At 44.3% G+C, this 25,084-nt stretch overlaps 1 protein-coding gene across 6 annotated transcripts in view; it reads left to right on the top strand.

Moving 5' to 3' along the window:
- Positions 1 to 25,084, top strand: part of melk (maternal embryonic leucine zipper kinase) — a 126,175-nt gene that overhangs the window by 47,366 nt on the left and 53,725 nt on the right. For 5 of the 6 annotated variants that reach the window (XM_038804553.1, XM_038804554.1, XM_038804555.1 and 2 more), the window contains exons 6-9: positions 2,492 to 2,560; positions 9,368 to 9,460; positions 22,890 to 22,988; positions 24,741 to 24,809. In XM_038804553.1, the coding sequence (XP_038660481.1) occupies positions 2,492 to 2,560; positions 9,368 to 9,460; positions 22,890 to 22,988; positions 24,741 to 24,809 (330 nt within the window). The remainder of the gene's footprint in view (positions 1 to 2,491; positions 2,561 to 9,367; positions 9,461 to 22,889; positions 22,989 to 24,740; positions 24,810 to 25,084) is intronic. The other variant, XM_038804558.1, reaches the window with a different exon arrangement.

Here is a 25,084-nt window from a genome sequence, read left to right as displayed (position 1 = left end):
TGCACTGAGAAGCCGGCCTCTGGAAGAGCTGGAAATACCGGAAAAATATTTAAACTCACACGCAAGGCTGGGAGTGAAGGTTACCAGACGGGAGAGCAAGGTAGATTGCATGTATAGGCCAAGGGGGGCTGGGACTGAAAGGGGAGTGTGTGTGTGAGAGAGGAGAGGTGAGTCTATGTGTATACGCATGTCTGAAATCTGAAATTAACTTTTCAATACAATAAGAATCTTTCTTAAGGGTTCCATCAGTACTCTAGGGAGGTCAAAAGGTCAGTGGCTGGAAAAGTTTGGGAAACCCTGCATTATTTAATCTGGATAAATCTAGTACTTTTAATTGGCATGGTATTTTCTATCTCCCAAGAGAAGAGGAAACAGTGTGAAAATAGCATGCCATTTACAATAGTCAATATTGGAATAGTAAGGTGAGTAATAATCGTGTGCATGCTATTCCACTAATGCCAGACACACAAGAACAAGTTGCAATGGAAACTGCTAGAGATTCAATACAAGAAATGAAAATATCCGATCTGCAGAATGTAATGATATGCATCTAGTCAGGTTAGTGAAGGATTAATGATTGCAACTGTGTAAATCAAACACTACAGGGTGTTACTACTTCTCCGTATTTAAGACAGCCTCTCAGGGAATTCTGGGAATAGTACAAGGAGAAGCATGGTGAAAGCACAAGAAGAAGCTTAGAGTAGATAGGGATAGCACGAGGTTAGATCATAGTGTAGTTAATAACTAGATAGTGTAGAAGTCAATATTTTCCCCGCTTCTGGACTGTGGTAGAAAGATTCAACAACGCTCGTTAAGAAAACATAACAAGAATTTATTTTCATACAGACTGCATGCAGTTTTGGCGGAAAGTTGAGGTCGGAGAGCAGGGAGTGTCACTGCTGATTCCTACTCAAGTCCGCGCTTTCACAGAGAATCAGCTCAGTATTTATACATTATCAGAAACAGGATTACGTGACTACAGCTTGATCAGGAATTAGATCAGAAGTACAAACATAAGCAATATCATAAAACAGGCGTCACCTTGCTGACCTTTCAGGACTCTCTGTCTCATCACTCGTACCATTATCTTGTCCTTTGATCGAATATTTAAAAGTCGGAGGAGACTTGTTCTGACCTTATCTTGTCATATTTAGACTGTTTTGGGTTATGACGAGTTAATCTTATCAGAATTTACGGAGCCCAGGCATTTCGGATCAGCTTGACCTTCTCTGATCTTATTCCGGCTTTAGGTCATGCAAAGTCCGCTTTTCTTGCATTGTACCCAGTAGTTGACCAGTTTTCCCATCATGCCATTATTTACTTCGTTCAACATCACAATAGATTATTGAGTACTGTAAGACAGATTCAATATCATTTAATTATTATCTGTAGCTCAGTGGAGTGTTCCAACTTCATTTAATTAGTAGTGTATTAATACATTAGTTTTGTTTCAATCTTTCGATTGATATATTCTTTGTCAACACTACATCGGGTCATTCTGGAAGAAAGGACAAAGAATACAACCGTTACCAATCATGGTAATATAACATGCTACCAGGAGTAGAAACATAGCGCAGAATTCCAGTCAAAATTATTTTTAGTTACTGGAGGAACCTACAGAAAGAAAATTCACTCTGTTAGATATTGCAATTTTAAATGATATATTGTGGGTGTTATGTATTTAGATTGACTCTTAGTGCTTTAAATCACTTGGACCTTTGCAGGGTTGTCTTGTTGGAACTGTTATATGGTATAGCTCATTACATTATATGATACATTAGCCAGACAGACTCAGCTGCAAACAGAGAACCTCTGTGACCTATGAATGTAGTTGGGAAGTGTAGGTGAGTGTATGAAACGGAAACAACCGTTTCATGAACTAAGTGGATTTATTAAGTAAACTTGCAGTATAACTATAAAGCACTGAAAAATTACAGCAACTTATCATTTAGGAATATTGCTTGGAGATCCAACCAGATAAAGATTGACAATGTTATGTGCTTGTAATTTTATCCTTATCTTAATTCTCAGGCTGGATATTCTGTTGGCTGGAATAAGGCCCACGTTGTTCTCTGCTCTGTTCACAGCTATGTGCAGTATGTGTAATTTCCTGGAGAGCCTCTGGACTCCCATGACACTTGCATACTCCTATTTCACTATTGTATAATAGTACGTTGTAGGGTAACATGTGACCTCTACATGAAGGTAATTTAACGGAATTATTAACTTGCAAAGCGGGCTGAGTAGGATCAGGGTTTACAGCAATTGAACATGCTGGAGCTGTAATGATGGAGCAGCGTTTTGGAGCATATGTTTTGGACATGCAGAGTTCTCTTGGGGTTTGGAGAGATGGTTTCTATCCTCTCATGCAGTTCACGATTCAACTCCTGATTTTCCAGCACTTATTAATCATGGTGGACAGATCTTGATGCAAGACCAGCATTTCAGTTTCTGTGTTTGCATTAAGTAATCTAACTTTTTTCTTCCATAGGAAAATCTACTGATAGATGAAGATCATAATTTAAAACTAATTGATTTTGGCCTATGCGCGAAACCAAAAGTAAGTACAGCGGTCCTGCAAAAAGTTTGTTGTACACTTAATTTTGTGAAGCTGTTGATGCATTTTCAGTGGAAAATTCTGGCAACATTTAGGCTTCACCCACAACAATTTAATTGGTGTGATTTATTGATTTTTGGCCAAATGCCTTTTGAACCTTCAACACTGACAAATTGATATCCCTGCAGTGCATATTTGTGTTCATCCTGGTGACCAGAAAATTAGCCATGAGTAGTTGATCTTCAATGTTGTATTTTGAAAAGTTTATATTATCCATATTTTCTGCAGCCATTGTACTTTTGGTTTTCTGGTGCTCAAACTGGAACCAGGAAAAAAATCATAAGATGCTACATTCTATCCACTTTCCTGTATGCCTCAGTAACCTGGACAATAAGTAAGATCTGTGAAAGAAAATAGAGGCATCTGAAATCTGGATGTTAAGGCATGTGCTAAAAATTCCAAATGCTGGCAATAAGACAAATGCGAAGGTGCTTGAAATTGCAAGAGCAAAAAGAAGGGTCTGATTTAATCGGAAAAAGCCTCACCCAATGATGCGCTATCAATCGTACTAAAGACTCTAATTGGTACAATAGAGACTTTATTACAGTTAGATGTTTGCCCTCCGACTGCAGCTGGTAGAATGGCTGCTCAGGAGAAGTCATGCATATTTATACGGCTCCTTGTGGACGGAGCTAGCCGGCAGGGGCTACCGGCGAACCTGTAGTATAGGTACTACTGTACATCCCCTAATACAGGCGCACACATACAGTTACACAGTGGATCACCACATTCACCCCCTGATAAAAATGAGTCCGGCGGGGGTGGCGTGGAACTATATACAGAATTGTGAATTATTTACAGAGGGGAGGGAAAAAAATAAGTGTCCATCTTGTAATCCGGTGCCCGTCAGAGATTAAGCCTGTTCGGTGGTTTGACGGTTCACTGGGAGCGACGTAACGGTGGTGGTGATGCCGGTACAGGCGGTGTCGACTACGTCGGTGCTGGCGGTGTTGGTGCTGGCCAGTAGTTGGATGACTCCGGGAGCATGCCAAAATCTTCCTCGTCCTCTAGCGTGGGCGGGGAAGGAGGGATGGACCTGGTGGGGCTGATGCTGGGAGTGCGGGTGGCGCATGGGTGGGGAGGTGAGTGGGAGTGGCACCCGAGGGAGCCAGGTCCGTGAGCAAGACCGTATCCTGGCGGCTGTCGGGGAGCTCCACGTAGGCATACTGGGGGTTGGCGTGGAGCAGGTGTACCCTGTCCACCAAGGAGTCCGCCTTGTGGAGTTGGACATGCCTACGCAGTAGAACCGGTCCTGGAGCTGCGAGCCAAGTCGGGAGCGACACCACAGATGTGGACTTCCTAGGGAAGGTAAAAAAACGTTCACGAGGTGTGTTATTCGTGGCAGTGCACAGTAGATGGAGTGCAGTGCATCCGGGAGGACCTGCTGCCAGCGAGCAGCTGGGAGGTTTCTGGACTGTAGGGCCAGCTGGACGGCCCTCCATACCGTCCCGTTCTCTCTCTCTACCTGCCCGTTTCCCTGGGGGTTGTAGCTTGTCATCCTGCTGGAGGCGATACCCCTGCTGAGCAGGAACTGACGCAGCTCATCGCTCATGAATGAGGATCCCCTGTCGCTGTGGATGTAGTCAGGGAAACCGAACAGGGCGAAGATGGAGTTGAGGGCCTTTATGATGGTGGCAGACGTCGTATCCGGGCACGGGATGGCGAAGGTGAACCTGGAGAATTCATCGACCACACTAAGGATATATGTGTTGCGGTCGGTGGAGAGGAGGGGCCCTTTGAAATCCACGCTGTGGCGTTCAAAGGGGCGGGACGCTTTCACCAGGCGCGCGCGATCTGGCCGGTAGAAGTGCGGCTTGCACTCCGCACAGACCTGGCAGTCTCTGGTGACTGTCCGTACTTCCTCGACGGAGTAGGGCAGATTGCGGGCTTTGACGAGGTGGTACAACTAAGTGACCCCCTGGTGGTAAAGGCTGTCGTGCAGGGCACGGAGCTGGTCTACTTGTGCGCTGGCACATGTACCTCGAGAGAGGGCGTCTGGGGGCTCATTGAGCTTGCCGGGGCTATACAAGATCTCGTAATTGTAAGTGGAGAGCTCGATTCTCCACCGCAAGATTTTATCGTTTTTGATCTTGCCCCGCTGCGTGTTGTTGAACATGAAGGCTACCGACTGCTGGTCAGTGAGGAGAGTGAATCTCCTGCCGGCCAGGTACCCTAAGAAATTGATAGAGGCGACCGTCCGCCTCGAAGGCAGTGTATGCACGGTTCGATTTGCGGATGGGGAGCTGGTGGTATGCGGATTTAAGGTCAATCGTTGAGAAGACTCGGTACTGTGCAATCTGATTGACCATATCAGATATGCGAGGGAGGTGGTATGTGTCGAGCTGCGTGTACCGATTGATGGTCTGGCTGTAGTCCACAACCATCCTGTGTTTCTCCCCAGTTTTAACCACTACCACTTGGGCTCTCCAGGGGCTATTGCTGGCCTTGATAATACCCTCCCGAAGCAGCCGCTGGACCTCGGACCTGATGAAGGCCTTGTCCTGGGCGCTGTACTGTCTGCTCCTGGTGGCGACAGGCTTGCAATCCACAGTCAGATTGGCAAAGCGGGAGGGAGGGTCAACCTTGAGGGTCGTGAGGCCGCAAACGGTGAGTGGGGGTAGGGGCCCGCCGAATTTGAGGGTGAGACTCTGGAGGTTACATTGAAAATCCAGACCCAGTAATAGTGTAGCACAGAAATTGGGGAGAACGTACAGGCGGAAACCGCTGAATTCAACGCCTTGGACAGTGAGGTTGTCCACACCGAAACCTCGGATTGGGACAGAGTGGGATCTGGATGCCAGGGAGACCCGTTGGTTGGCGGGGTGGACCACGAGGGAGCAGCGCCTTACCATGTCCGGGTGGATGAAGCTTTCGGTGCTCCCGGAGTCCAGTAGGCAGGAGGTCGCGTGGCCGTTGATTAGCACCGTCGTCGAAGCGGTGGCCAGGTTGTGAGGACGGGACTGGTCCAGCGTCACGGAGGCAAGCAGCGGGCGGTCGTCCGAGGAGTCCGATGAGGAGCGACAGCGACCCGGGTCCAGCGGTCCAGTCCTGAGGGGGAGACAAACTGGTGGCGATGGCGATGTCCGAAGGACCTGTGGGGGAGAAGATGGTGGCGCATGTTGCGGGCGCGGGACAAGATGGCGGCGCCCATGGTGCGCACGTTGTGGGGTCTTCAATCGACTCACCAGGTAGTTGTACGCGAGTGGGGAGTATGTGCCTTGCGAATAGAGCGTTCGCCTTCTGAACGTAGCTTTCTTTAAGGAGGTCCTTGGTGTCTGCGTAATTCGGGGCATCCTGTATCAGCGGAAACACGCTGGAGCTCAACCTGGAGAAGAGAACCTGGATTTTCTGAGCTTCCGTCGGCACGGGGGTCGCTGAGTTGATATAGGCCTCAAAGCAAGCCAGCCAGTGATTATAGTCCTTTCTGGCGTTTGGCGAGTGCGGATCCAGCTGCAAGCGATCTGGTTTGATCCTGATGTCCATGATGCAGAAAATCTAACTGTAATAAATTGATGCGCTATCAATCGTACTAAAGACTCAAATTGGTACAATAGAGGCTTTATTACAGTTAGATGTTTGTCTTCCAACTGCAGCTGGTAGAATGGCTGTTCACGAGAAGTCGTGCATATTTATATGGCTTCTTGTGGGCGGAGCTAGCCGGCAGGGGCTACCAGCGAATGTGTAGTATAGGTACTACTGTACATCCCCTAATACAGGCGCACACAGTTACACAGTAGATCACCACACCCAAATCTCCAAAAGGCCCCACATGCCCAATCCCTGGCAGTGTCAATCTGGTACCAGGGGCACTCTGGCTTGTCCCCGACCATGCAGGGGTCACCAATGACCTGGGAGACACCCACCCCCCCGGCTCCAAAATACCATTACGATCGGCCCACATTTGTGGCAACCTGGCGAGGTCTCCCAGGCCCAGCCATTCAGTCCCAGGAACCGGGAGAATCCCGTGAACACATACCTAAATTAGCCTGTTGGATCATTTAAATATTCAAATTTGGATCACGCCCAGCGAGCACCAGATCCAGATTGTGACATCTTGTGAGACGTTTCGAGCGTCGCAAATCTCATGAGAGGGAAGCCTCTTGTGAGATTCAATGGCCTCATCCTGACACCAAGCCAAGTGCGATGAGGCCGTCAAATCATGTCCAAACTCGTAATGTGACATCCAGAAAAGAAAATGTCAGCATTTCAGCCATTTGATCAAAGCTGAAAAGTTACAGCGATCTCTTCTGGAGGGCAAAATGGAGGGCAGCAGAAAGATGAGTCACCCTAGGTGTAACTGGATGACAGACATTGCAGAACAATTGCAGATGAGCCACAATTCTATGAGGATGGTGCAAGACAGAAATGTGATGTACCATGACAACAGATTTGGAAGGATTAGCTGCAAGCAGCAGCAGCAAATGTTTGTGGGCAAAGTGCGTTGGTGCCATAGGTTTCATGAGCTGCCAGCAACAATAAAGGTCACTGCTTCAGCCTGGTTGTAGAGGGTGCAATATCTGTTGTTTTAATTCATTTTTATCAACGGTGGGCTTCGCTGGCTAGGCCAGCATTTGTTGCCTATCCCTAATTGCCCTTGAGAAGGTGGTGGTGGTGAGCTGCCTTCTTGACCCGCTGCAGTTCATGTGGTGTAGGTACACCCACAGTGCTGTCAGGGAAGGAGTTCCAGGATTTTGACCCAGAGACAGTTCCAGGATTTTGACCCAGTGACGGTGAAGAAATTCCAAGTCAGGATGGTGAGTGACTTGGAGGGGAATCTCCAGGTGACCGGGTTCCCAGGGATCTGTTGCCCTTGTCCTTCTAGATGGTAGTGGTCGTGGATTTGGAAGATGCTGCCTAATGAGCCTCGGTGAGTTCTTGCAGTGCATCTTGGAGATGATACATGCTGCTGCTACAGTGCATCGGTGGTGGAGGGAGTGAATGTTTGTGAAAGGGGTGCCAATCAAGCGGCCTGCTTTGTCCTGGATGGGTCCAATCTCATGTTGTTGGAGCTGCACTTATCCAGACAAGTGGGGAGTATTCCATCACACTTCTTCTGACTTGTACCTTGTAGGTGCACAGACTATGGGGAGTTGGGAGGTGAATTACTTGCCCCAGGATTCCTAACTTCTGACCTGTTGTAGCCACAGTATTTATATGGCTAGTCCAGTCCAGTTTCTGGTCAATGGTAACCCCAGGATGTTGATAGTGGGGGATTCGGTGATGATAATGCCATTGAATGCCAGGGGCTGACGGTTTGATTCTCTTTTATTGGAGATAGTCATTGCCTGGCACTTGTGTGGCGCAAATGTTACTTGCCACTTGTCGGCCGAAGCCTGGATATTGTCCAGGTCTTGTTGCATTTTCACGTGGGCTGCTTCAGTGTCTGAGGAGTACCCTTGACAGGATATAGAAATAAGTATTTATTTCAACCCTTCAGCTGTTAATTCCTCCCTGCTTCTCGTTTTAAAGACTTTTTAAAGACTAATCCAAATTGAGCATGCTACAAGCTCTTTTCTGCAAATGGACTTGTGCAGCTGTAGTTTTTAACTTTGCTCACACTTAAAATGCTATCCTAAGAGAATCAAGAGTGATAATCTGCCAACAATCTACAGATCCTTGAAACTAACAACTTTCAACATATGAAAAATGCATTTTTAAAGAGCTCCACATCTGTATTTAAATCACCACTACAGTGTGATACTGACAGAATGTTATGTTGTTGAAAGTGCTGTCTTTTAACTGAGCCGTTCTGTCCATATAGCCTTGAAAGGTGCTATGACATTTTCTGAAGAAATATGGAGTTCTCCCAGTATCTTCCCCACCATTCCTCCCTCAATCAAAATGATGAAAAACCATATTTAACTGACCTTATTTTCTATTTTAAGAGAATTGCTGTGTCTAATTTTGTTGTATCCGCCTACATAACAACACTGAACCATTGAATGGTTTTGAAGTGCTTTGGGACATCCTGTAGTTATAAAGGAATGGCTCGGTAAATAGCCTCAAAACCCTGAACCCTCTTACCCCTGAGAAGCAGCAACATGGATCTGACACAAGGATACGCTATTCGATACATCAGCAAGGTGCTGAGTGTCTGGTGTCTTTGTAAATTCTATTCTTAAGATTAACCTGATGGGATTTCAGTACATTATGACTGGAGAAAAGACTGATCCCAATGAAACTAGTATCAAGAAGGCAGTTGTGCACAAATCTTCCTATAATTGACGTTGCCTCGTTATGTTTGCTCCACTGATGCAAATCAAGCTTGTTGCAATTTAACCCTTCAAAATGATCAAGAAATATACTTACCTTAATTCTTTGGCCTTCAGTTCCTAACCAGGTAAATATATTTAATGTTGTCATATCTATGATGGGACCAAGTTGATTTGAATGATCTTTTGGTAGTCTATAAAGGTGATGTGTTACTCATTAACTGATAAAAGCTTGCAAGTATTTTGGGGCTCCTATTGCTCTCAGTAAAGTAACATTCTTTGGCATCTCTGGAAAATGGAGGGAGCTAGCAACTAGATTTTGGTTATCCTCCTATCACTGCTATTGGAAAGTAGACATTAGGAAAAGCTGACTAGGGTAACCTGGGAAGGTATATGAGGAATGCCAGTGTATCCAAACAGAAGCTGATGAATTTTGGAGTGGAAGTTACAATAAGGGATAAAATTGGCAAAGTAAACTTGACATGAGAGTTTGTAGTAGTCTTGTATCCTATTACAGCTTCAGTTCTATCTATTTCAGGGTGGTTTAAATTACCATTTAAAAACATGCTGTGGGAGTCCTGCTTATGCAGCACCTGAACTTATTCAAGGGAAGGCTTACATTGGCTCAGAGGTAAGTGAAATATTCTATTGAAATAATTTCTATTCAAATGTAAAAATTATCATCATAGAATTTACAGTGCAGAAGGAGGCCATTCTGCCCATCGAGTCTGCACCAGCTCTTGGAAAGAGCACCCTACCCAAGCCTACACCCCCACCCTATCCCCATAACCCAGTAACCCCACCCAACACTAAGGGCAGTTTTGGACACTAAGGGCAATTTAACATGGCCAATCCACCTAACCTGCACATCTTTGGACTGTGGGAGCAAACCGGAGCACCCGGAGGAAACCCACGTAGACATGGGGAGAACGTGCAGACTCCGCACAGACAGTGACCCAAGCCGGGTATCGAACCTGGGACCCTGGAGCTGTGAAGCAATTGTGCTAACCACCATGTTACCGTGGACTGTTCCTCAGTCTGGTAAAGATTTTCCTACTCTTTTAAGACAGCCCCTGAATTTGGTTGCTTCATCAAGCCTCTTGAGATGCGGGAAACAAACTCATCCTAACTTGACTGACTGACTCTTCTAATCTTGTATATGGGTGCTATTTATTAATCTCGCAGCCCAATTGGTAGTTATTGATTTGGCTCATTAGCATATGCCATCTCTTGCAAAGACTATTTTTTTCCCTTGAACTTTCCCATACCATTTAAATCTTACAAATATCGATCCAGTTTCCTTTTGAAAACAATTATGGGTTCTATTTCTTTAACTTTCTGATGGGACATTTCTTGTTCTAACAGCCCTCTGCATAAAATTAAAAATATTCTTCACTTTCTTGGGTGGTGATCTATTTATGCCCTGTGGTTAATAACTCAAACATAATTGGAAATGAGTTTTCCTGATTTTCTTTTGTGAAAACCTCAAATTCAAACACCTCTTGCTTCTCCCTGCACCTTGCTTTGTTGGAATGAAGGTATGCATACGGCTGACTTTACAGTTCACCAAACTACTTATTTTTGTGGCAAGTACTTAAACCCAGGTCACTGAATATTGGCCCAAGATTTGTGCTGGGAAACAGCACCTGTTTAGATCTCTCCAGCCTGCAACTATTAAGCACAACACTTTTCTCTCCTTTAGACAACTTTTTTTCCATGCTCCCGCACTCTCTTTAAACTGTGCCTTGCAGATGATGTGGCCTCTCCAGCAGACCTGATCAAGCGTGGCCAATGCTTCAAAGTTGGGAATATTGGCTTGAGCGAGAACATTGATGTTGATGCACCTATCCTGCCAATGGATTTGCAGGATCTGTGTAGGCCGCGTTAGTGGTACTTCTCCAGGATTTTGAGGGGCCTGCTGTACATAGGATCCCTACAGTGCGGAAGGAGGCTGTTCGGCCCTTCAAGCCTGTACTGACCTTCCAAAATAGCACCCTATCCAAGCTCACTTCTCCACCTTCTTCTCCCCATAACCCTACCTAACTGTTGGACACTAAGAAGCAATTTAGCATGGCCAATCCACCTAGCCTGTACATCTTTGGACTGTGGGAGCAAACCGGAGTACCTGGAGGAAACCCATGCAGACACTGGGAGAACATACAAAACACCACACTATTACAATCTCAGACCAGACCCCAATAGTGGCTAGGATACTGGATGGAAACCCCAATATTTTAGTTTAGACTGCGCAGAAAGAATCATTCAGTCCAGGAATGATTGCATTAAAAAAAATAGGGCTTTGGTATTTCTAAAACAAAGCTTTATTATAAATACAATATTAAACCTTTAACTTCACAACCAAAAAGAACAGCTTGCAATTACCCCTAAGCATAACTATACAATTACCCCTTAGCACAACAATATAATTATCCCTTAGCATAACTAGACAATTAAGCATTAGCATAACTATACAATTACCCCTTGGCATAACTATACTATTACCCTTTGGCATAATTATTCAATTTCCCATTAAATAACAAGAAAAGAAACATGGCATTCCTCCTCCAGCTTAAAATTAGCAGGACTTAGTAATACTTGCAGTAGAGAACAGATTCTGGCTATAGTTCGAACCCCTTCAGACTCTGGCTGAATGTCTTCAAATAGCTGCATCAATTGGGTTGTTTCTGCCTCATCCTTGTCTTCTGGCAAGACTGCTCCGCTTTAAAATGTTATTGCTCTTTTTGTTTAAACTATCCTACTTGGAAAGAATTGTGGACTCGGAGTCCGGCAGATCAGAACTCAGCTCCTCTCTCTCAAAGTATCTCCAAACCCACTGCCTCTCTGCTTTCTTTACTCCACCTAACAATGACCTCCTCTCCCTACCTAAAAAATAAATTATCCCTGCAGGCTGCAAAAGCACATTAACTTCCTAGGGACCTCCCCAGTCAAACCACATTGGCCTAGACTAAAATACACATACCTTGTAAATTCCACCTGCTGTTTCTTCAAAGCAAAACAAAATCCTTTTTAAAACCATGACCACTGCAGAACAGAACTCATAACTTGTTCCAATATTTGGAAGCCACATGTTCTGGGCCTGCCCCAGACTTGTCAGGTTCTGGACAGCCTTCTTCAAAGTAATGTTCACGGTTATGGGGGTGAGGGTGGAGCCATGCCCGAAGTGGTAATCTTCGGGGTGTCAGACCAGCCAGAACTACATATGGGGAAGAGGGCCGATGCCCTTGCTTTTTGTTCCTTAATTGCATGCCAGAGAATCTTGCTCGGCTGGTGATTAGCGCCATCCACAGCTGCAGACTGGCTGACAGAACTGTTGGAATTTCTCCACTTGGAGAAGATCAAATACTCCATCCGAGGTTTGGACAAGGGCTTCCACAAAGCATGGGGGCTATTCATCAGCCTGTTCCAAGACCTGTTAGAAACCAATAGTGAATAGGAAGGGAGGAGGGAGTAATGAGGGCAAACAGGATCACACAGAACAGATAAGAACAAGGGGGGGGTTGGCAACAGCAACATTCACAAACTGAAAAAAGAATACAATACCCAGGGCGGAAGAAGGTGCCAAGATGGAGCCGGATTAACAAAAGGGGGGAGGGAGGAGGAGAGAGAGAAGAGGGGGGGCTGATGAAAGGGGTACATGTAAATTGTACATCAGAACCGTCTCATTCTGTAAATATGTGTTTTATATGTATAACTGTTAATTTGTTAAAATGGGAAAAATCTAATAATGTATATATTTTTTTAAATTTAGAAGCCAATGTTCCTAAAATCCTCCAATTGTCGCGACATAGACAGCCATCCAATGTTGGAATTGAACCCGGGTCTCTGGGGCTGTGAGCCGCCGTGCTGCCCCATAACCCATGTCTCTGAGCCATATAGGAGGGCAGGTATCACTACTGCTCTGTAAACCATGAACTTGGTGCCTGGTCTGAGGTCCTTGCTGACAAAAATTCTCTTCCTCTGGCGGGCGAAGGCCGCGCTGGCGCATTGAAGGCGGTGTTGAATCTTGTCACTCTCTGCACTTTTGACAGTATTCTCCAAGCTTTGGAAAGTGATACACATTGTCCAAGGCCTTGTCGTGGACTTCGCTAACTAGGGGGTAGTGCTGTGTGGGGACAGGTTGGTAGAGGACCTTTGTCTTTCAGATCTTTAATGTAAGGCCCATGCTCTTGTATGCCTCAGTGAAGGTGTAGTTAATGCGTTGGAAGTCAGCTTCGGTGTGTGCAGACACGAGCATTGTCTGCATACTGTAATTCAATGACAGAGAATGGGACGACATTGGACCTGGCAGCAGGCGGCGGAGGTTGAACAGATTCCCGTTTGTTCTGTGGTTTAACTCTAGTCCATTGGGGAGCACCCCGAGAGAGAAATGGAGCATTGCAACAAGGAAGACCGAGAAGATCATTGGTGCGATGACACAGCCTCGCTTGACCCTCGTCTGAATGTGAATTGGGTCTGCGGTGGATGCATTGGCTAGGAACATGGCTTGCATGTAATCATGGAGCAGGTGGAAGATGGTGAAAAACCTTTAGGGACAACCAAAACTGAGGAGGACTCTCCATAATCCCTTGTGGTTGATAGCATTGAAGGCCTTTATAAGATCAAAGAAGGCTGTTCCCTGCATTTCTCATAGTTGCAATGAAGATCATGTCTGTTTTGCGTTGTCCTGCTGCACCCAGGCATGAATGGTTGCGGACAATTAAACAGCCAATCTGGAATAGGAAAGTCCACAAATATCCCCATCGTGAACGAGGGAGGAGCTTAGCACATCAGTGTAAAAGACAACACTGAAATATTTGCAACCATATTCATCCAGAAGTGCTGAGTCGATTACCTATCTCTCTCTCTTCTTGAAGTTTCCAGCATCACAGATGCCAGGCTGCAGGCAATTTGATGCATTGTGCCATTATGGCCAATCACCCCATTGATTCTATGTTGGCCTTCTGTAGGCAATCTTGGCAGTCTCAATGCCCACCATGTGATATAAACAGCTGAATATACTGGATACAGCAATGGCTATGGTTCCTGATAACAGTCCTGAAGTGTTACTGAAGACTAGAACTCCAGAAAGAACTAGCCCCTAGCCAAGCTGTTCCAGTACAGCTACAAGACTGGCATCCATCCAACAATGTGTAAAACTGCCTAGGTACGTCCCATCCAGAAATAGGACAAATCTAATCCAACCAATTACCTCCCACTCCGTTAACTCACAATCATAAATAGAGAAGGTGTGTTGACGCTGCTGTTGAGCAGGACTCTCTCCGCAATAACCTGCTTATCAATGCTCAATTTGGATTCTGGCATGGTAACTCTGCTCAGTCCTCACTGCAACCTTGGTCCAAACATGGGCAAAGAGCTGAATTTCAGAGATGAGGTGAGAGTGACTGCCTTGATATGACAACATTGGCCAAGTGTGGCTTCAAGGAGTCCTAACAAAACTTGAGTCAATGGGAATTGGGGAAAACTTTCCAATGGTTGGAGTTGTACCTAGTTTAAAGGAGATGGCCCTAAGACATCACTGTAGGAGTTCCTAACTCCTGGTAGTATCCTTGGCTCAGCCATCTTTGGCTCTTCATGAATAACCTTGCCTTCATTGTTATATTGGGTGGGGATATTTGCTGATGATTGCAGTTCTCTGTACTAATTTGAACCCTAGATAATGAAGCAGTTCATGTCCAAGTGCAACAAGACCTAAACAATAGTCAGGCATGGGCTCATTTGTGGCAAGTAACATTCATGCTAGGCAATGACTCAATGAGCGAGAATTTAACCATTTCCCTTTGTTCAATGGCTTTACCATTAACATCTGTGGGGTTGGTTGCCATTGACCAGAAACTGAATTGGACCAGCCATATAAATTGAGTGGCGACAGAGCAGGTCAGCGCATCTGAAGTGAGTGACTTAACCTCTTTTCCAAGGTCTGCCCAGCATCTATCTGCATGTCTAGAGTGAAAGTAAATATTTTCCACTTGCTGGATGTTTGCAGCTCCAACAACACTGGCTCAATGCTATCCAAGTTAAACCAGCCCACTTGATCAGCACCCTGTCCTATACTGTAAATTTTCTCCCTTCACCACCAGTCCAGAGTGACTGTGTGTACCAATCACAAGATGCATTGAGCAACTCACCAAGGCTACTTTGATAAAAGGTCCAAACCCAGTGACTTCTGCCACCTAGAAGAAAAAGGGCAGCAGGTGGATGGGAACACCACCACCCCCAAGTTCCCTCTAAGCCACACACCATCTTGACTTGGAACTATGTCGCTGTCACTGGGTCAAAATCCTGGGCTGCATGTAATACAGTAGGTGAATAAACATCGAAACCAGCAGCTAAATATGCTCCCCATGCTTCCATGCAATGATGGGTGGAGTGGGCAGCCCACCTTTTAAAGACAAGTTGTAAAAAGACTGGAAGGGAGGGAGGGTCATGCTTCGGGGGGTGCACACCCCCTGCCAGATGTTACCTCTCGTTCCTTCCCATCTAGCCGCCAAAGCCCACCCCCGTTCCTTGCTGCCACCAACCCTCACCCAGGCAGTCCGATTATCTCTCCGCCTTAAAATCAAGGAACTTGGCCCGGTTCCAGGATCCATCGAAGTTCTGCTTGGTCCTGCTTCCAGTCCCAGCAGCAAAGTTCTGGCAATGCTAGAGTTGAGGGGCAGCGTCCCACTCTCAGCCTGTTCAGTCCGTGACCAGCATGTTATAGTTGCAGGGTGGGCTTTTTTCCAGATGCTGGTCGACTCTTGCAATGTGGGAGGACACATGAGCAATATCATCGACCCCCGTGAAATACAGATCCACATGCCTACTGTATAGCTCCACAATCTCATTGACCTAACAGTCATCTGCAGAAGCGAGTTCCAAACATCTGCCCCCCTTTTGTGTGTTTTCTAACTTTAATCTTGAAAGGCCTGGTTCTTGAGTTTTAGACTATGAAGCCCCCTTTGCTGATTTCTCCATAGAATAAGATAAACTATTTATATTTTATTACATCAGTTCTCCTTAATATTGTACAAATGTTGATTAGATTGTTCCTTAATCTTTTAAATTCCAGAGAATACAATCTTAGTTCGTGCAGTGTCTCTGTGTCATTTATTCCTTGGAGTCCAGGCCGTCATTGCCGGTTTCCCTTTGTTATCGAAGGTGTCCGTTTCTTGCATGTTCTAATGAGGCTGTGGAACCCAATTGTAGTCCTGCATGACTTTCCACAGTGCGGATCAGATTAATCATCTGATATTGTTGGGACTGCCCAGCCTTTCCAATTTATCCTTTGATCTTAGCTGCCTGTATTATTTGCTGTACAAAGGAAACAACTTGAGATTGCACCCCAGGTAGTTCTCTCTTGTGCATTTTTTATTTCTGTGATGACCATGTCACATTTCCTTGGGTTCGCCTTCAGGGAGTCCTTGAACCTTAGTCTTGGCCTACTTTGCAGGCAGTGTCCAGGTGCAGTTTTGATAAATATATACTGTCCTTTCTCAAAGGGCAAATATATCCTTTCTAAATCGTGCCCACACTGTTCACAATACTCCAGGAGTCATCTAACTAGGGCTTTGTATAGCTGAAGCATGAATTCGACCCCTTTGTATTATAGTCCTCTGTATTTAACGTTCAGAATTCCATTAGTCCCTTTGATTATTTTCTGTACTTGTTTTTGACATACAATGATCTATTGCATCTGGAGCTTTGACAAAGGGTCATCTGGACCCGAAACGTTAGCCCTTTTCTCTCCCTACAGATACTGCCAGACCTGCTGAGATTTTCCAGCATTTTCTTTTTGGTTATTGCATCTGGACCTGTGCTGTTTCTAGCTTTTCACCATTTGGAAAGAACTCTAATCTAGTCTTTTCTTGCCTACATTGCAATCCATTTGCTACAGGTCAGTAATTTGCCTTCAATTCCTTGTTCAGAATAACAGAATTGTTACACGGCAGAAGGAGGCCATTCTATGAAAGCCTTTCAGGGATGAGAAATTTCCGCTATTTGGTGGAGTTCTGAATTTGGCATCATGGCATTCCATTGTTTTAATTTTTTTCTAACTTCCACTGCTGGAGTTGTGTCTGAAAAAAATCACACTTTGAAACACAACACAGAAAGCCTTGCCATTGATTATGGTGGAGCATGTGTGCCTGACACTGGTTCCGTGCAAAACCACGGTGTGCCAGACGTGATGCTACTGGGTGAGGAAGAAGGAATCGAACACTGTGTGTAAACATCTTCCTTCTATATCAGGTCAGAAGTGGAAATATTTGCCGATGACTGCTCAATGTCCAACTCATGTACAATTCATCAGATACTAAAGCTGTCCAAGTGCAGCAAGACTTGGACAATGTCCACTCTTGGCTGACAAGTGGCAAGTAACATTTGCGCTACACATGGGCCAAGCAATGACCATCTCCAACAAGAGAATCTAACCATCACCCATGGCATTCAATGGCTTTATTATCACTGAATCCCCCACTATCAACATCTTGGGGGTTAACATTCACCAGAAACTGAACTGGACTAGCAATATACCTTCTGCGGCTACGGAAAGGTCAGAGGCCAGGAATCCTGCAGCAAGTAACTCCCCAACGCCAGTCCATCACCTACAAGGCACAAGTCAGCGGTATAATGAAATACTTTCCAGTTGCCTGGATGAATGCAGTTCCAACAACACAAAGTTTGACACCATCCAGGGCAAAGCAGTTCTCTTGGCACTCTATCCTCAACATTCACTCCCTCCACCACCGACACACAGTGGCACCAATGTGTACCATCTGCAAGATGTACTGCAGGAACTCACCAAGGCTCCTGCAACTGCACCTTCCAAACCCGTGACCACTGCCATCTAGAAAATAAGGGCAACAAACACTTGAGAAAAGCACCACCTGGAAGTTTCCCTCCAAGCCTCTCCCCGTCCTGACTTGGAAATACATCGCTGTTCCTTCACTGTCGCTGGGTCAAAATTGTGGAACCACCCCCCCCCCCCCCCCCCCCCCCCCCCCCAACAGTACTCTTGTGTATGCGCCTCGGAGACTGCAAAGGTTCAAGCAGGCAGCTCACCAAACCTTCTCAATGGCAATTCGGGATGGGCAATAAATGCTGAATGGGGGTGAAAAAAGTGAAAACTAACTTTTCTATCCACGAGGTCTAGTAATTTCACCATGTGAAGTGGCTTAGAAATATTTGCATTCATCTACAGATCATTAAAAAGTGCTTTAATCCTCTCTTCAAACGAACTCAATCAGGTTCATCAAGCATGATCTACCCATTGCAAATCCTCTTAAATTATATCCCTCTTATCTTGTAACATCCTGGGAAACCTCTACTCTTTAGGTCCTTTGCATCTTTCCAGAAGCATTGTGCCTGGAATTGTCCAGAATACACCAGCCTAACAAGTTCATAACCGGTTATCTGCAAAATATCCTGACGATGCCTCAGTTGCTTTCTATTGAGAAGTTGTTGTATGACCGGCCTTGTGTAATTAATGGTAACAGAAGATGCATTTGCCAAATTTTATTTTAAAATGTTGCATGAAACAGTTTTCTCCATACTGCATCTTCCTGATCATCAGAGGTCTTCCTTGGACCAGTAATCCTACTGCTTTGGCGGTAGCAGTTTCTTGCTACTATTGATGTCCTGACACAATGCAAGTTGCTTTCATACATGACTGACTATTGTCTTTCATGACATCATTTGCGCATACCTGCCAGCAAATGATTACAACCATTCTACAGAAGCTAACAAGCGCCTCATTGCAGCCAATTTGCAGGCAGGAAACTGTACTATCTATTGAAAATCTAGAAGAATAACCGTGATAGCTGACTTTCCCAGACTTCAGAGTAAAATCATCTACATGGGGTTATAAGCAACTAAACAATGCTGGTTTGAATGGAGAGAATGCAATGAAGTAAAAGTGCTAATATGTCTTTGCATTACAATTTTGAGCAGTATATCAGTAACAAGGGGTGAGCAACTACCTAAACAGCCATTTAGAATATCAGAGTGATCAGTAGTTCTGCTCAGCAGTGCAGTACACATTATGCAAGACAGAACTGATAATATTGCTGCCTTCTGACATACTGATCATTTGAGTTGCTGGCCAAATCAATCACAATAAGAAAATTTCACTGGATGTTTCCATTAATTTGCAAACGTATTTGTGTTGTAAGGCTTCACAATATGCACTTGTGTGACATTTTAAAACAAAGGGCTTGGATGCACTTGATTTATTGTGGTATTGATTTGAAATTCTTGTAATGACTGTATTTTGGTCTTCAAATTGAGTTCAATTTTCATTTAAGGCTTTTAATGCTGTGTGTGTCAATACTTCTATGGAACTAAGTCCAGTGATAACAGATTCTCTAATTGCCCATGGCTTATTACGCAACATGGAGAGGTTTGTCCCACTGTTCTCATGACTTTTTTGATTCTGGAGGCTTCACACCTGCCCATCCCTCCTTTCAAGCTGACTTCACAATGCCAATCATAGGCAATATCAACTGCACCTTTTACGCTTATGAAGTCTAACGGGCAGATGAGCTGTTTGTCCATTTAAGTTGAGTAATCATAACATGATTGTATTTAAAAATTATAGTTTGGATTTTTTTTTTGTAAGGTTAGAGAGGCTACTTAAACAAAATTCCTAATTTTAAAAGGATAAACTTTAGGTAGGTTTGAGTATGGCTCAATTTGAGGGCAGCATGATAGCACAAGTGGATAGCACTGTGGCTTCACAGCGCCAGGGTCCCAGGTTCGATTCCCCGCTGGGTCACTGTCTGTACGGAGTCTGCACGTTCTCCCCGTGTCTGTGGGTTTCCTCCGGGTGCTCCGGTTTCCTACCACAGCCCAAAGACGTGCAAGTTAGGTGGATTGGTCATGATAAATTGCACTTAGTGACCAAAAAGATAAGATGGGGTTATTGGGTTACGGGGATAGGGTGGAAGTGAGGGCTTAAGTGGGTCCGTGCAGACTTGATGGGCCGAATGGCCCCCTTCTGCACTGTACGTTCTATGAACCAGGGAGGTGATTCTGAAAGCATTGATTAAATGCATGCTCATTGCAAAGCAAAGGGAAGGCACTTCTGCCTGGTTGAATGGAACTACCAAGGAATGCATAATGGTGGTGATCGGGAGCTGGACACACATTTAAAGCCGCATTGAAGGCAAATGGTACTGAATTGTAACCAATACCAAAAGGTATACGTGGGAGCGTAAAAGAGGTATTAAAATGACAAAGACAAATTTCAATATGAAGATGACGATAGTGAAGAACAGCCTTTCCAATTAGGTGAGAACATGAACGCTGATGCTGCTTCAGACTCTACCAGAGAGAAGGCAGATAACTTAGTTGATCTGAAAGTGGAATTGAAGGATGTTGCAGAATTAAGTTGCAACCTTTCACATTACTATCAGCTTGATTGTCAAACAGATCTGAAAGTTAAGATCAATAAATCTTCGGGGCTGGGTAAATATATAAGACGGTCATTAAGGAAATAAGGAAGTAAATTACAAGAGTTCTGAAACAAACCGTCGGGAAATAACTGACTAGAGAGAGATGGATGTTACTCGTTTTTTAAAAAAAAGAGATAGCCAAAGTAACACAGGAAAGTATAAACCAGTGAGTCTGATGCCAATAATGGGTGAAATTATTGGAACTCTTACTGAACGGAAGCATCTGGATAGAAATAACCTCATAAGACAGACAGTAGGCGGCACGGTGGCGCAGTGGTTAACACTGCTGCCTCATGTTGCCGAGGACCTGGGTTTGATCCCGGCCCCGGGTCACTGTCTGTGTGGACTGTGCACATTCTCCCCATGTCTGCGTGGGTCTCACCCCACAACTCAAAAGGTGCAGGATATGTGGAATGACAACGCTAAATTGCGTTTTGATTGGAAAATTTTTTTTTAAATAAGGCGGGCAGTTTGGGTTAATGAAGGGCAGGTTTATCAATTTAATTGTTTTTCTTTTCAGGGTAAGGAGCTTGATGGGGGTAACGTGGTGTATCTGCTGTACACGATTTTATGAAGGCTTTTGATATTGTTCCTTTGGAAAAGCTGATACTGAAAATAAATTGGAAATTAGGAGCAATATTTTACAATGGATACCTAATTTGTTGACCAGTTAGAATACGGATGGTGCTGGGGTCCCAAAGGAACCTGTTTTGAGAACTCTTTAATATCTCTAAATGATCTGGAAGTACAAGTCACAAGCATAATGATGACATTTTAGATCCCACAAAACTAACAAAGATTGTAAAATCCGAAGATAAACTGGAAAAGCACAGGAGGATTTTAATTAGAATTGGACAGATAGGTGGTAGATGGAATTCAATGTCGAGAGATACAAAATGCTTCACGTAACTATTAGTTAAATTGAAAGACAATAACACGCATGAAAATAAAGAATCTGGGAGACCCTGCCTGACAAAATTAGAGCCATGCAAAAATGCTCAGCGCAGCGTGTAAAGTAAATCAGCTGTAAGGATGAAAAAATATATAAATTTTAAGTCAAAATAGGTAATTCTACCAATTTTCATTTGTGTGATTACAATGTATCAATTGTTCTGTGTTTTCTCACTGAAGTACTAAAGTATATTAGAGCTATTGTCCCGCAGCAAATTTACACTCGAGTAGGGTGAGATTCCAGGGCGAAGTCCTGCAGTGGAGAGCTGTCGGCCGATCTGGCTAAAGGGACTACGGGCCTACATAGCGTACAACATGCCAAGCTGTTTTACCTTGTCCAGTACAGTATAACCAGAGCACACAGTCTACACTTGAAGGGAGACGAGTTCAAAATTAATTTGTGGAAATATTGTTTCAGAGAGCGAGTACTAAAAGCGGTGCCTCAGACGTTGGTGGAAGCTAAGAGTTTTAATTCGTATAATACAAATTAAATTGGTTTCAAAAAATATTTTAGTATCAGTACATAAGTAATTTGAAACAGAATTAAATGGTGGATACATTGAAGCAGCTGGCTTTGTACTTGTAGTTTGAAAACTTCTAGACTGGGTGTTATATTACCATGATTGATAATATGTTGTATTCTTTGTCCTTTCTTCCAGAATGAAACGATGTAGTGTTGACAAAGAATATACCAATCAAAAGATTGAAACAAAACTAATTTATTATTATACTGCTAATTAAATGAAGTTCGAACAGTCTATTCAGCTACATATAATAATTAAATGATATTGAACCTGTCTTACAGTACTCAATTTTATATCTAGTCACTAACCACACCATGATCTAACGTCGTGCTATCTCTAACTACACTAAGCTTCTTCTTGTGCTTTCACCATGCTTCTCCTTGTACTATTCCCAGAATTCCCTGAGAGACTGTCTTAAATACAGAGAAGTAGTAACGCCCTCTAGTGTTTGATTTACACAGATGTAATTATTAGCCCTTCACTAACCTGACTATATACATAAATTACACTGGGGTTCTCCTCACCTTGTGTTTTGGTCTATTGTAGACGCCAAGATAGAAACTGAATGCTGTGATTAGTCAACTACTCCATTATTGTTCTATTATGTGACTGGGAGGTCGGTTAGTTCAGTTGGCTGGACGACTGGTGCGAGATGCAGAACGATGCCAACAGCGAGGGTTCAATTCCCATACCAGCTGAGGTTATTCGTGAAAAGACTGCCGTCTCAATTTTGTCCCTTGCCTGAAGTGTGGTGACCCTCCAGTTAAATCACCACCAGTCAGCTCTCAAAGAAGAGAGCAGCCTACAGTCCCCTGGAACTGTGACATTTTACATTTACATCATGTGATTATCAGAATGACCAACGGAAAACTGGATGAAGATTGAACACTTTTTTTTGTCTAACCGTTCCTTAAGTAGAAAATTAGCCTTATGATTTGGCTCAACAGTTAATCTTCAAACAATATGATAGTGATTTAACTTGAATTAAGCGATTACATGATGAGGATTAATTGGGCTACAAAACATTATGATTATCACTTAATGAAAATGCTTAAGTTATGGTATATCTGCTTCAGTCCTTTGCTTCAATTAAGATATTTTAAACTCCAACTTTTTCTATGGTTTTCTTTAATAGGCAGATATCTGGAGCATGGGGGTTCTTTTGTATGCACTTCTCTGTGGATTTCTCCCATTTGATGATGATAATGTGATGACTCTGTATAAGAAAATCATGGTATGTATTTTTTTTGCATCATCTGTTTTATGTAAACACAATCTTGCATTCACTTTATTCTCATTCTTTCTCCATTGTTGATGTGCATGATATTATATTTTAGCCACTGCATTAAGTTTTGCAGCTTTATTGCCATGTTTGGGCTGTTCAACTTGCAGTTCAAATGCCAAGGCAACATTATATTCAAAATTGTAGTCCCTTGGATAATTAATTCATAATGCTAAAAGATCTATGCAACTACATTCTGGTGGACCTTTAAACCAGAACTGAAGAAATTGTTTGTGCACGCATGGCTGAATAGGTTATTGACACTCTGAAAAGTATGCTTATGATTAAGGGTTGTTTGGGTGAAGCACCAGAGGGAACCATGGAACAATATCCCACCAAGGAATCGGCGTCAATCCCGCCCCCGTTGTGGCCCGAATTCTCCGCCACCCAGGAATCGGCGGGGGCGGGAATCGCGCCGGTCGGCGGGCCCCCCGCGGCGATTCTCCGGCCCGCGATGGGCCGAAGTCCCGCAGCTGACAGGCTGTTCCCGCCAGCGGGAATCAAAGCACGTATGGTGCCGGCGGGATTGGCGGCGTGAGCGGGCACCGGGGTCCTGGGGGGGGGCGCGGGGCGATCTGCCGGGGGGTGCCCCCACGGTGGCCTGGCCCCTGATCGGGGCCCACCGATCGGCGGGCGGGCCTGCGCCGTGGTGGCACTCTTTTTCTTCCGCCCCGCCATGGCCTTCACCATGGCGAGGGTGGAAGAGAACCCCCTCCGCTGCGCCTGCGCCGGTATGACGTCAGCGGCCGCTGATGCACCGGCGCATGCGTGGACTTCCGCCGGCCAGCGAAGGCCTTTCAGCCCCGCCTGGCGGGGTGCCAAAGGCCGTTGGCGCCGGCCGGCGGAGCGGGAGCCACTCTGGCACGGGCCTAGCCCCTAAAGGTGTGGAGAATTCCGCACCTTTGGGGAGGCCCGACGCCGGAGTGCTTCACGCTACTCTTCCACCTGCCCATGTTCTGGTGGAGGCCCAAATATTAGCAAAAAAATTTTTTTTAAAGTTTAAATCATAATCTGATACTTTCAAGACGTTTTCTCAGCGAGTGCCAGAGGATGTTGCTCCTTGAGACTTTTCAGGAAGATTCTCATATGTTAACCCTCCTTGAATCTAAGAGTCAGAAAACTGAATGCATGCTAAAAATACAGAAACTCTATAGAGTTCAGATTTACAGATGTTTACCTTGCGCATTAAGCTCTGTTGACCACTTTTATCTTTGAGTATACAGCACTCAAGGAACAGCAGATGACAAACATAATGTCAGTGTCACATTGTTTCTGAATTTTAATTCTTAAATAATATCAGATGCTGGTCTCCTGGCTGACAGCTGCTTCCATTTTGTGCCAGAAGATAGTTTATCATGAATGTGAGGTTGCATTCCCGACGTGAAATCTTGGTAGACAAAAGCGTTCATATGGAAGATTAACATGTCGGACTTTCAATTCTCCAATTTTCTGTTGACCAATTTTAATCAGGTTTTCACCTCTCTCCTTTTTTACAATGATCAATCTCCCTTCTGAGTCCAGAGCAATTTTTAAATTATAAAGAGCTCTTCTTTACATTTAGCGCTTTACATTCAGTGGCCCCTTATCTTTATCTTCTATTTATTTTGTGAAGTTTGAAATGGGAAGAACTGTATGAATAATGTCAGTTAAGGAAGACGCTGTAATGCAAGGTTTTTAAAAACTGTACATTTGTTACTTTTACAGAGGGGAAAATATAATGTACCTAAATGGCTCTCGCCTACAGGTGTACTGGTTTTGAATCAAATGTTACAGGTAGGATTCTCTTGCACCAGTTACCTTTGGAATTGATTTGAAAGTATTTTAAAAATCCTGAAAAAATGATTTCCTCCAAAGGTGCTATTTTAAATAAGACTCATGAAGTTCTAGACTCTTTCCTTTTGTTGGTGTAGCTTGGTGGCATTAATAATCATTGAGTCACTCAACACTATCTATCATGAGCAGTGCCAAAGTTCTTCACCTTCCAAAAGATGAGTTCTCAAAAAATGAAATACAGAGAGGCAACAAAGAACAAAGAAAAGTACAGCACA

Source organism: Scyliorhinus canicula, chromosome 8, assembly GCF_902713615.1.
Source record: "Scyliorhinus canicula chromosome 8, sScyCan1.1, whole genome shotgun sequence".
Lineage (NCBI taxonomy): Eukaryota > Metazoa > Chordata > Chondrichthyes > Carcharhiniformes > Scyliorhinidae > Scyliorhinus > Scyliorhinus canicula.
This window is presented reverse-complemented; position numbering and strand designations above follow the sequence as displayed.